At 51.2% G+C, this 13,152-nt stretch overlaps 1 protein-coding gene across 1 annotated transcript in view; it reads left to right on the forward strand.

Moving 5' to 3' along the window:
- The window catches only part of LOC117081275 (collagen alpha-1(I) chain-like), a 26,389-nt gene extending 17,749 nt beyond the window's left edge, over positions 1–8,640 (forward strand). Inside the window, exon 4 of the mRNA XM_033207109.1 lies at positions 7,978–8,640. Coding sequence (XP_033063000.1) covers positions 7,978–8,024 — 47 coding nt within the window. The 3' untranslated portion in view covers positions 8,025–8,640. The remainder of the gene's footprint in view (positions 1–7,977) is intronic.
- Positions 8,641–13,152: the final 4,512 nt, after the last annotated feature.

Genomic DNA, 13,152 nt, shown 5'->3' on the forward strand with positions numbered 1-13,152 from the left:
GTGTTCCTTGGGATGAGCCTTGAAGGACAGGAATGAGTTTGCCAGCAAAAGCAGGGTGGATGGGCTCCATGCTGAGTCACAGCCCTGTGCCTTGGCTCTAGCAGTTCCTCTGGCCTGGTGAACTCCTACTCATCCATCAGGGCCCATGGGCACACCGTAGCACAATCAGGCCTGGCCTGGCGGCTCCTCATCTCCTTCTTCCCGCCCAAGGCCTGAGCAGACCTTGACGCCAGGCCTCCTTTGTCACAATACCCTCACCAGCCCCACCCAGGCTGGTGTCTGCTCCCTAGCTCCAGCCCCCGCCGTCCCCTGCTCCGAAAAGCACCGTTTCCCTTTTCTGGGTGACCACACGCCATGCACAGGGAATTTCCATCATAGCCTGCGGAGCCTCTGATTCACTCGGGCCCCTCACGCAGTTAACTCCTTCCAGGCCCTGGCCTCCTGCTCCTTCACCCTGCGCTGCCCCCGACCCCTAGCCCAGGACCCCTGGGCAGCCCTGCACTGGCCTGGGGCCCCAGAGCCTCAAAGCTGAATTCAGCTCCTCACTCACTGGCCCCTCCGGGCCCACTATCCCTTTTTCCAAGGGCTCAAGGCGCACACTCGGGCAGCCTTGGGCTGAGAGCACAGGCTTGGGAGGAATTCAAGCCTGGGTGCAAATCCTGATTCTGGCCCTTCTTCCTGGAGGAGGTGTAAGCGTCCACTCTGAGCCCCATTTCTCATCTGTAAAATGGATAACCCGATTGTAAAGATATCGTGTGCTGGGCCCATGGTGGGAACTGTCACGATTGGTTTCCTTGTCTTTTCAAAGGGCCCCGCTCATCTTATCACAGGGTCCCTACTCCAGAGCTAGGCCCTTTCTCCCAGGCTGGCTTTTCTTCCCAAGAGCTGGTTTCTCAGACAGGGAGGGTGAGAGCAAGTACAGTCCGGGAGCCCCAGGCAGGTGGGGAATCGTCCAGGGACAGAGGCTAAGATGCCACTGCCTCAGGGCCTCCTCTGCCAGCTTCCAGGCCCTGCATTTCTGTTTCTCTGAGGCGGTTGTGGAGAGGCCCAGGGTAGGAGCTTGGAGGGCTGAGGACAGGGCTGAACTTGCTCCCTGTGGTGGGATGCAGGGCCTGTCACACATGGATAGCCAAGTGCTACCTCATCTAGTTCATGCAACTCCGTGAGGTATGTTCTATTAATGTTCCCATTTTGCAGATGAGGACACTGAGGCGCTGAGAAATCAGTGACTTGCCGTCAGCCACACAGTGAATGAGGAGCGGGGATAGGATTCTAATCAGGGTCTCCGAAGCCACAATCTTAACCTCTGCATTTGTGGAGGTCAATGGAGGAAATGTGCACTTATTGAACCCCTACTGTATACCAAGCAAAGGCTTTCGCAGACCATGTCTTTCAGTCCTCAGGACAATGCTGGGAAGTGGGTACTGTTGACTGCTCTGTAAAATTGGAGCATCTGAGCTCTGCAGAAGGGAAGGAACTAACCCAAAGGCCACACAGCCAATCCTTAGGGAAAGACTCAGGGGAACCTAGAGCCAGGGCATGGCGGAGGGGGCTCCACAGGGGAAGGGTCTGGGGTGGGGAGGCAGCTCCTGTCCTCAGTGAGCGAGCAGGGGGGTGTGGTGCTGCCCGTGGTGAGCAGAAGGAAGTCGCTGTGGGTGGCGGTGGGTTTGAGGTGCCGAAGCCTGAGTGATGTGGCCGGGAGGTGAGCGCCCCATCTGTAGAACTGGTCAGCAGGGACAAGGGTGTGGGGGGCTGGCCAGGATTTGGGGTTCAGAGGTCTAGCTGCCCCTGGCCACTGGGGCTGGGGCAGAGTGGGACGAGAGACTGAGGCAGAGCTGGGGAGCGGTGGGGGGAATCTAGGGGAGAGGCGGTCTTGGGTGGCAGCCTGGAGGAGGCAAGCTCTTGAAAGACAGAGGTCTGAGGGTGTAGAAGTGGGTGGGCTTGTACGCAAAGGCTGGGGAGACTGAGAAAGGTTCTGGGAATGCTGGGCGCTGTCCTCTGGCTGGAGGTGGAGGTGGGGCTGTCCACTTGGGCTGGGGACGGGCAGAACAGCTGGCCGGACTCCGGGCATTGGAAGTTCCCGCACAGGCCTTGGAGGTTTGGGCTTCAGCTTGAGGACAGACGAGAGCTCAGGAAGACTTTTAAGTGGGGCAGTATCCATCAGAGAACCTCGAGACAGGGACAGCCACGGAGGCACAGGTCCGAGGGCCCCTGAGAACCACAGTGGCCTCCTGCCCTGCCTCCCGGCTCTGTGCCCTTGGCCGTGCCCCTCACCTCCGGGAACTGCACTTCTGTCATCTGCAAAATGGCACTGACAAGGCCTGCCTCATAGGGTTACGTGAGGGTGCGATGAGTTAGTGCCCAGCAGGGGCACCCTCCAGTGCTTGCCTGTCACCACCCACAAGCACTGGAGCACTGCCATGGTGCACAGCTGGGGTCTAGGTCTCAGGCAGACCTGGGCGAAAGCCTCACCTACACTCTGGATTGGCCAAGCCACGCTGTGCCAAGTCACGGCCACTTCTGAGCCTCAGTCTCTTCATCTGTACCATGGCACCAGCTTCAGATTCGAATAAGAGAGGCCACACCCTGCGACACACTCCACGTTTCCTGGAGTCAAAGCCAAATTCCATACCATGACCTGACCTGACTGGCCCTGTCTGAGCTTCTGCCACTGACTGGGCCCCCATAGGCCTCCTTACTGTCCCTGGCTCACGCTCCTGCCTGGAGCATTGGCACTGACTAGTCCCTCTGCCCAGAATTCTTCTCCCAGACAGCTGCTCGGCTCGCTCCCTCACTTGCTTCCGGGGTTTGCTGGATGCACCTCTCTTGGTGAAGCCTGCCCTGCCCGCGCTCATGAATGCTGCAAACTGTCACCCACTCTGTCCCCTACCGCAAGCCCCTTACCCAGCTACGTGCCCTTGTTCCTATGGCGAGTGTCACCTTCCAACATGCAATGGGACACTCACTGTCATGAGTTCATCATGGTCTTCCCCTGCTGAAGAGCAGGCCCGTGAGGGTGGGAATAAAGGGCCCTGCCTGTTTGGGCTGCCTGTCGTGCAGAGGCCCCAAGTCAATCATTGTTGAAGGCCTTAATGCACCGAAGAGCCAGCCCAGTGCTGTCAGGAAAACTTGGGGAGCTCAGAGGGGCCCAGGTGACCCTGGCTGGGGCCCAAGGAGCCTCTCCCAGTGTCTCAACCATGAGAGGAAGTTGCAAGACTGCCATTTCTGTCCACAGGCTCAGCTCTTTTTGGTCAACTTTCCCAGTTCTTGGTCTGAGGCCTGTGTGTTCTCACATGCCCTGTCACACCCTGTGGGGACAGGTTGCTAGGAAAGTGGGTGGGGGGACATTTCCTCATTTTCTAGCTCATTTGGGCCAAGACTGAGGGATCTATGAGGTCAGGGGTCGTGCTCCCCTCTGTGGACTCAGCTTCGAGGACACCTGCTCAAGTTTCCTGTTGCCCGCCTGCCTTGTGATTGCATTAGCACCCGGCCTGCCCCTATCAGCAACCCAGCCAGCAGGGGCAAAGGGTCACACTACCCTAGCCTGCCCAGTCTCCCTGTCACTCTGCAGGGCCCAGCCCCTACAGGGTCTCCCACTTGTCTAGTAGGTTGGGAAGCTGCACTGTCTAGCAGGGCTGGTAGGAGAGTGAATAGGTATAACTTTTATTCTTCTTCTTATTTATTTATTTTTGAGACGGAGTTTCGCTCTTGTCACCCAGGTTGGAGTGCAGTGGCACCATCTTGGCTCACGGCAACCTCTGCCTCCCAGGTTCAAGCGATTCTCCTGCCTCAGCCTCCTGAGTAGCTGGGACTACAGGTGTGCACCACCACACCTAGCTAATTTTTGTATTTTTAGTAGAGACAGGGTTTCACCATGTTGGCCAGGCTGGTTTCAAACTCCTGACCTCAGGAGATCCACTCACCTTGGGGAGTGCTGGGATTACAGGCCTGAGCCATCACGTCCGGCTGACACAACTTTTATTAAGGGCAATGTGACAATATCTGTTTCCAATCTTATTTTTTTTTAAGACAGGGTCTTGTACTGTCACCCAGGCTGCAGTGCAGTGGCATGATCATGGTTCACTGCACCCTCATCCTCCAGGGCTCAACCAATCCTCCCATTTCAGCCTCCTGAGTAGCAGGCACCATAGGCACACACCACCACCACCACACCAAGCTAATTTTGAAATTTTTTTAGAGGTAGGGTCTCCCTGTGTTGCCCAGGCTGGTCTCGAACTCCTGGGTTCAAGTGATTTTCCCACCTTGGCCTCTCAAAGTGTTGGAATTACAGGCATGAGCTACTGCATCCATCTTGTCTGTCTATCCATCGTCTGTCTCAAAATTAATAATGCACAGAGGGCACAGTGGCTCACACATGTAATCTCAGCACTTTGGGAGGCCAAGGCAGGAGGATGGCTGGAGGGCAGAAGTTTGAGACCATCTGGGCAGCAAAGGGAGACTCCATCTCTAAAAAATAAATACAGGCCAGGCGTGGTTGCTCACGCCTGTAATCACAGCACTTTGGGAGGCCAAGGTGGGTGGATCGCTTGAGCCCAGAGGTTCGAGACCAGCCTGGGCAACATGGCAAAACCCCATCTCTACTAAAAACACAAAAAACATTAGCCGGGCATGGTGGTGTGCACCCGTAATGCCAGCTACTACAGGAGGCTGAGGCAGGAGAATCGCTTGAACCCAGAAGGTGGAGGCTGCAGTGAGCCAAGATTGCTCCACTGCACTCCAGCCTGGGTGACAGGGCAAGACTCCATCTCAATAAAATAAAATAAAATACACACATACATACATACATAAAAATTAAAAAATGAAAAATGCACTGCCCTTTGACCTGGTAATTCAACTTTCGGGAATCTCTCCTAGACATCCTCCTGCATATATGTAAATTAGCATATGTTATTGATTACTGCATTTATTTGTAATAGCAAAAGACTCGAAACAACTCAAATGTCCATCAGTAAGTGGTTAAAGCTACTTGGTGGGGCTGAGGTGGGAGGATCGCTTGAGCCCAGGGGGTCGAGGCTGCAGTGAGCCATGATAGAACCACCGCACTCCAGTTGTGTGTGTAGAATGAGACCCTGTCTCAAAAATACATATATACTGGTAAGAGACTGGTTAAATAACAATGGAATGCTGGGTGCGGTGGCTCACGCCTGTATTCCCAGCACTTTGGGAGGCCGAGGCAGGTGTTTCACTGGAGGTCAGGAGTTTGAGACCAGCCTGGCCAACATGGTGAAACCCTGTCTCTACCAAAAATACAAAAATTAGCTGGGAGTGGTTGCGCATGCCTGTAATCCCAGCTACTGGAGAGGCTGAGGCTGAAGAATTGCTTGAACCCAGGAGGCGGAGGTTGCAGTGAGCCAAGATCATGCCACTGCACTCCAGCCTGGGTGACAAAGTGAGACTCCATCTCAAAAAAATAAGTAAATAAATAACACTGGAATACTATCCAGCAATGAAAATGGACCACAGCGACATGTAATAACATGGTGGGGAAAAGAAGAAAGACCCAAAAGGATATTTACATTGTGATTCTTTTAATATAAAGATTAAAACCCAGGCCGGGCGCCGTGGCTCAAGCCTGCAATCCCAGCACTTTGGGAGGCCGAGATGGGCGGATCACGAGGTCACGAGATCGAGACCATCCCGGCTAACATGGTGAAACCCCGTCTCTACTAAAAAAAAATACAAAAAACTAGTCAGGCGAGGTGGTGGGCGCCTGTAGTCCCAGCTACTCGGGAGGCTGAGGCAGGAGAATGGCGTGAACCCGGGAGGCGGAGCTTGCAGTGAGCTGAGATCCGGCCACTGCACTCCAGCCCGGCGACAGAGCGAGACTCTGTCTCAAAAAAAAAAAAAAAAAAAGATTAAAACCCATTAAAATAAATACTGAACTATAAGGGATACTTATAAAGAATAGCAAGAGGCTCACGCCTGTAATCCCAGCACTTTGGAAGGCTGAGGTGGGCAGATCATGAGGTCAGGAGTTTGAAATCTGACCAACATGGTGAAACCCTGTCTCTACTAAAGATACAAACAATTAGCTGGGTGTGCTGGCACACAGCTGTAATTCCAGCTACATGGGAAGGTGAGGCAGGAGAATCACTTGAACTTGGGAGGCAGAGGCTGCAGTGAGTCAAGATCGTGCCATTGCACTCCAACCTGGGCGACAGGGTGAGACTCTGTCTGAAGAAAAAAAAGAAGAAAAGAAAACAGAAGGAAAAAAAGAAGAAAACAAAAGAAACAAAAGAAAAGAAAGAAAGGAAAAGAAAAGAAAAGAGAAAAGAAAAGAAGCAAGTAGAAAATTACCAAGAAAGGGGCCGGGCGCGGTGGCTCAAGCCTGTAATCCCAGCACTTTGGGAGGCCGAGACGGGCGGATCACGAGGTCAGGAGATCGAGACCATCCTGGCTAACACGGTGAAACCCCGTCTCGATTAAAATGCAAAAACTAGCCGGGCGAGGTGGCGGACGCCTGTAGTCCCAGCTACTCGGGAGGCTGAGGCGGGAGAATGGCGTAAACCCGGGAGGCGGAGCTTGCAGTGAGCTGAGATCCGGCCACTGCACTCCAGCCTGGGCTGTCGACAGAGCGAGACTCCGTCTCAAAAAAAAAAAAAGAAAAGAAAATTACCGAGAAAGTTACGACAGTGTTACTTCTAGAGGGAAGTAAGGGACATTTGGGGATTCTTCTGGGGTTCTGGCAACGTTTTTTTGTTTTTGTTTTTGTTTTTGTTTTGAGACGGAGTCTCGCTCTGTCGCCCAGGCTGGAGTGCGGTGGCGCGATCTCGGCTCACTGCAAGCTCCGCCTCCCGGGTTGACGCCATTCTCCTGCCTCAGCCTCCCGAGTAGCTGGGACTACAGGCGCCGCCACCACGCCCAGCTAATTTATTTTTGTATTTTTAGTAGAGATGGGGTTTCACCGTGTTAGCCAGGATGGTCTCGATCTCCTGACTTTGTGATCCGCCTGCCTCGGCCTCCCAAAGTGCTGGGATTACAGGCGTGAGCCACAGTGCCCGGCTGCTTTATTATAATTATTCTTTTTTTTTTTTTTTTTTTTTTTTTGAGACGGAGTCTCGCTCTGTCGCCCGGCTGGAGTGCAGTGGCCGGATCTCAGCTCACTGCAAGCTCCGCCTCCCGGGTTTACGCCATTCTCCTGCCTCAGCCTCCGGAGTAGCTGGGACTACAGGCGCCCGCCACCTTGCCCGGCTAGTTTTTTGTATTTTTTAGTAGAGACGGGGTTTCACCGTGTTAGCCAGGATGGTCTCGATCTCCTGACCTCGTGATCCGCCCGTCTCGGCCTCCCAAAGTGCTGGAATTACAGGCTTGAGCCACCGCGCCCGGCCTATAATTATTCTTTAAACTGCACATAAATATTATTTGTTCTTCTAAATGAATGATGTCTCTCACGACTTAAAAATATCCTAGTACATCCAAATAGTGGAATACTTTACGGCCATTCAGTCAACAATAATTTATAGTGTATTTAAAGATAACTAAAAGAGTATAATTGGAATGTTGGTAACACAAGGAAATGAAAAATGCTTGAGGTGGTGGATACCCCATTTACTGATGTGATTATTACATAATTTATGCCTGTATCAAAATATCTCATGTACCCCATAAATAAACACACCTACTATGTACCCACAAAAACTGAAAATGCAAAAATCTCAAAAGGACAAGACAGTTCTCTGCATGGCTGTGACACGGACATTGTGGAAAAAAACAAGGGAGCTACAATATGTTTAGTGTGCCCCCCTCCATGGAAAAATTTTAAAAATGTATCTGCTACATGCTGTGTAGATGATTTCTAGACCAAAACACAAGATCAGGTAACAGGTGGGCTAGTCTGTGGAAGGGGAGCTGGGCAGTGGTTTACCTTTTTTTACCTTTTGAATTTTGTACCATGTGCACATGTTATCTGTTCAAAAAATAAAATAATTCAAAATGATTTTTGTTTTTGTTTTTCAGTCCCTAGAGCTTCCAAGATTTTTGGTTTCAAACCAGTTTCCTGCTGACCAGAATGAAATGGAGCCACATTCCAGCACAATGCGCCTGCTGACCTCCTGCAAATCAAGGACCTTCTCCGCCCCTCTTTTGCTCCGCTGCAGAAGGGGGAAGCTGGGAATGTGCTGCTCTGGGGTCCCGCCACCTCCAGCCAGCCACTGTCCCCGTCTTCCCAAAACCTCCTTGTTGTCCCTCCTCTGTCCTCCTCCTCCATCCTCCCTCGCCCTGCTCTCCTCTTTTTTGCCTGAGGTTCATGCTGCCTCCTCACCTCTTGTCCAGTTTCTCCCTTCTCTCTGCTCCCTCCTTTTATCTTGCTATTTTGCTTCTCTTTCCTTTCCTCTCTTTCCCCCCCCCTTCCTCCCTGCTCCCTGCCTCATCTTCTCAGTCTCTCCGTTCTTCCTCTAGCTTCCTTCCCTCTCCAGAAGACCCAGCCCTTCCTAGAGCCCCAGAAGCCAGGGTTCATGCCCCAGCTCTCTACCCGCACATGCTATGCAACCCTGGGCCAGTCACTCGTCTCTTGGGCCTCAGTTGAATGGATGGCTGTCTTGGTGATGTGAGGTCATAGGGTGGAAGCACCCAGCATGGTACCAGGCACTCAAAACTTTTTTTCTTTTCCTTTTTAAGGAACTACTAACTGTGAGGCTGTGGATTACCAAACCCTTCCTGTTCTTGGAATCTGGGTCCTACTATTCCCAAGAATTTGAATTACCACGGGTCCCTGGGGATGTAAGGTGATGAGGCTTCTGGTGCCCTTGGGGAGGGGGAGGAGCGGGAAGAGGAGCTGGGAGGACACTCTAGCATTGCCCAGAAGGCAGAGGACATTCTGCCTATTTCCAGAGGTTATTGACTCTGGATCTCTTTTATGGACTTCCTCACCCAGGCCCCTTGAGCTTGGCCATACTTGATGCAATGGGATATCTTCCTTCTTCTGGAGCCTCTTGAATCTTAGGCCTTGGGAACACATAGCCTACCTGGTTTCTTGGCTGCACCCATGGAGGAGAGCCCCATACTCCCTACTTAAAACCAGCAAAGGCTCCACAGCCATCCCTGTACATGACTCAGGCTCCTTGGCTTGGCACTCAAGGCTCTTTGCCTTCCTGTCCTGCTTTGCTTCCAGCTGCAAGGACGGTGACTCCCTGTTTTCCTGTTCTTTTCCTTTGCTTAGGTTGATTTTCAGTCAGACATGCCTTCCCCTCACACGCTTCCCTAAGCCATCGTATCTGGGACGCTGACCCCATCAATCGTTCCCAAATGTACCTTTGAGACCAAGTGTACCTGGCACCTCCCCTCTTGCCCCACTATCTGCTCACATGACCCTCTGCAGGCCTGTAAGTGGCTGGAGGCTCCGAGTATGCCTCATTCATGTCTGTCCCCCTTACTAGGCCCGGACCTATAATCCCAACATTTGGGAAGGCTGAGGCAGGCGGATTGCTTGAGCCCAGGAGTTCAAGATCAGTCTGGGCAACATGGTGAAACCCTATCTCTACAAAAAATACAGAAAATTAGACGAGACTACAGGTGGCACACACTCGTAGTCCCAGCCACTCTGGAGGCTGGGGCGGGAGGATCGCTTGAGCCCGGGAGGTCCAGGCTGCAGTGGGCCGAGATCATGCCATTGCACTCCAGCCTCAGTGATAAAGCAACATTCTGTCTCAAAAGAAAAAGAACTGGCTAGGCATGGTGGCTCATGTCTGTAATCCCAGCACTTTGGGAGGCCAAGGCAGGTGGATCACCTGAGATCAGGAGTTTGAGACTAGCCTGGCCAACATGATGAAACTCTGCCTCTACTAAAAATACAACAATTAGCTGGGCATGGTGGCGGGCACCTGTTAATCCCACATACTCGGGAGGCTGAGGCAGGAGAATCACTTGAACCCGGGAGGCGAAGTGAGCCGAGATTGTGTCACTGCACTCCAGCCTGGGTGACAAGAGCGAAACTCAGTCTCAAAAGAACAAGAAAAAGAGAAAAGAAGAAAGAAAAAGAACTATCATTTGATCCAATCATCTCACTGAGTATCTAACCAAAGGAAAATAAATCACTATATCAAAAAGATACTGCATTTGTATGTTTATCATAGCACTATTCATAATAGCAAAGATACAGAATCAATCTAAGTGTCCATCAATGGATGATTGAAAAAATAAAATGTTATATTGTATATACACACACACACACACAATGAAATACTATTCAGCCATAAAAAAGAACGAAATTATGTCTTTGCAGCAACATGGATGGAATTGGAGGCCATTATCGTAAGTGAAACAACTCAGAAACAGAAAGTCAAATACTGCCTGTTCTCATGTATAAGTAGGAGCTAAATAATGTGTACACATGGACATAGACTGTGGAATGACAGACACTGGAGATTTGCAAGGGTAGGAGAGTGGGGAGGTATGGTGAGGGATGAGAAATTACTTAAAGGGCACAATGTACATTATTCCGGTGATGGATAAACTGAAAGCCCAGACTTCTCCATTATGCAATCTATCCATGGAACAAAATTGCACTTGTACCCCTTACATTTATACAAAAAAGTGATTAAATGAATGAATGAATAAATAAGCATATAAACAAACCAAAGCAAGATGATAACACACACATGAATGAATGAATGAATGAACACATCAAGCAGGGCCTAGATCTTGTGGAGTGAATAACCTTACACACCCCACAGCACCCAGTCAGCTGGGGGTTGGCCTTCTTGATGGGGAAGTGGGAACGAGGATGGAACTGATGCCAAGCCAGTCTGTCCCTCCCCTCATTTTGGGGAGAGGCCTTGGTCAGGTTCCTAGGGAGCCCTGAGGACCTGTGGCCTGGAGCCTTTGGAGAGTCCCAAGTGCAGATACAAAAAGTCAGTGAAGGTGGAAGTCAAGTAGATCTAATGGTGAGCCCAAAGCTGTGGAATTCTGGTGTTTGCTGCTAACGAAAAAACACTTGAGGCCTGGGAATCCACTGGCAAGAAGGCAGGCCTGTCTTAGTGGAGTGGAAATTTAAAGCAAGGGGCTAGATTATACAGGGGAGGACACTGAATGCTCAAAAGTTCCTTCCCAGCAGAGAGGACTCACCAGAGATCACTGGGACACACACAAAAAACACCTCTACTCATCCCTCAACCCTCCAGAAACGATCAGGAGCTCTCTGAAGGCAGGGGTCTTGTATAATACTTTTTTGTTTTCCTAGAGCTCAGCTTAGAGCCTGGAACTCAACATTGAGAAGATGCATAGATGGATGGATAAGTGGATAGACAGATAGATGAATGAGTAGATGGATGGATAGGTGGATGAATTAATAGATTAATGGGTAGATGGGTGGATTGGTGGATGGGTAGATTAGTGAACTGGTAGATGTGTGGATGAGTGGATGGATAGATGGATGGACGGATGGATAGATAAGTGGATGGGTGTATTGGTGGATGGCTGGATGGATGACTGGATGGATGGATAGGTGGATGAGTGGATGGGTGAATGGGTAGATGGCTGCATTGGTGGATGGGCAGATGAGTAAATGGGTAGATGGGTAGATGGGTGGATGAATGGATGGATGGATGAATGGATGGATGGATGGATGAGTGATGGGTGATAGGTGAAGGATGGATAGGTGGATGAATAGATGGGTGGAATGGTAGGTGGGTGGATTGGTAGATGGGTGGATGAGTGGACTGGTGGATGGATGGATGGATGGATGAATTGAAGGGATAGGTTGATGATGGATGGGTTGATGGACAGATGAGTGGATGGGTAGATGGGTGGATGAGTGGATGGGTGGATGGATGGATAGGTGGATGAATGGATGAGCAGGTTCATAGATGGATAAACAGATGGAATTGTGGACTGATGGATTGATAGTAGGTGGATGGGCTGATTAATGGACATATAGATGGCTCGATAGACAAGTAGATAAGCAGATGGGTGGGTGGATGAATTGATTGACAGATGAATGAACAAATATACAGACAGTTCGATAAATGGACAAATAAGTGAATGCATGGTGGGCTTGATGAATGGATAGCTGGATGGACAAAGAGAGAGACAAATAGATGCACAGGAAAACAGATAAATGGTGGATAGGCAAGAAAGGTTTGTAAACTAGGAAAGTTAGATTCATATTCAGGTATTGGCAAGAAACTGAGAAACCTGGGCTGGAAACAGAGCCGTAGGGATTTGAATGTGGTACTCAAGAAGCTGGGAGGGAAGGGTATAAGAACCCAGGACCGGCTGGGGGCGGTGGCTCAAGCCTGTAATCCCAGCACTTTGAGAGACCAGATGGGCGGATCACGAGGTCAGGAGATCGACACCATTCTGGCTAACACGGTGAAACCCCGTCTCTACTAAAAAAAAAAAAAAATACAAGAAACTAGCCGGGCGAGGTGGCGGGCGCCTGTAGTCCCAACTACTCGGGAGGCTGAGGCAGGAGAATGGTGTAAACCCAGGAGGCGGAGCTTGCAGTGAGCTGAGATCCGGCCACTGCACTCCAGCCTGGGTGACAGAGCGAGACTCTGTCTCAAAAAAAAAAAAGAGCCGGGCGTGGTGGCTCAAACCTGTAATCCCAGCACTTTGGGAGGCCGAGGCGGGCGGATCACGAGGTCAGGAGATCGAGACCCTCCTGGCTAACACGGTGAAACCCCGTCTCTACTAAAAAATACAAAAAACTAGCCGGGCGCAGTGGCGGGCGCCTGTAGTCCCAGCTACTCGGAGGCTGAGGCGGGAGAATGGCGGGAGCCCGGGAGGCAGAGCTTGCAGTGAGCCGAGATCGCGCCACTGCACTCCAGCCTGGGCGACACAGCGAGACTCCGTCTCAAAAAAAGAAAAAAAAAGAAAAAAAAAAAGAAAAAAGAACCCAGGACCCTCTTCTGGTGGAAGAGAAGCCCATGTGAATAGACTCAGAGGGAAGGAAGAAAGGAAGAAAGCAGTACTATGCTGAAGACCCTACCCCTGAGCCCAGCCTCAGCCTAGGGACAGCCTAGGCAGTGGGGGTGCAGGGCCACAGGAAGAGGCAGGCCTGATAGCCTGCTAGATCGGAGCCCTCACCTAGCAAGGCTGACCCCAGAAAGTGGAGGCCCCAGGAGGCCACCCCTTCCAGCTCTGACCCCAATGAGGTGACTGCTACATAGGGATCTCAAAAGAAGCAGGCATTTG

The sequence above is a fragment of the Trachypithecus francoisi genome, unplaced genomic scaffold (assembly GCF_009764315.1).
Source record: "Trachypithecus francoisi isolate TF-2019V2 unplaced genomic scaffold, Tfra_2.0 Lachesis_group8, whole genome shotgun sequence".
NCBI classification, from domain to species: domain Eukaryota; kingdom Metazoa; phylum Chordata; class Mammalia; order Primates; family Cercopithecidae; genus Trachypithecus; species Trachypithecus francoisi.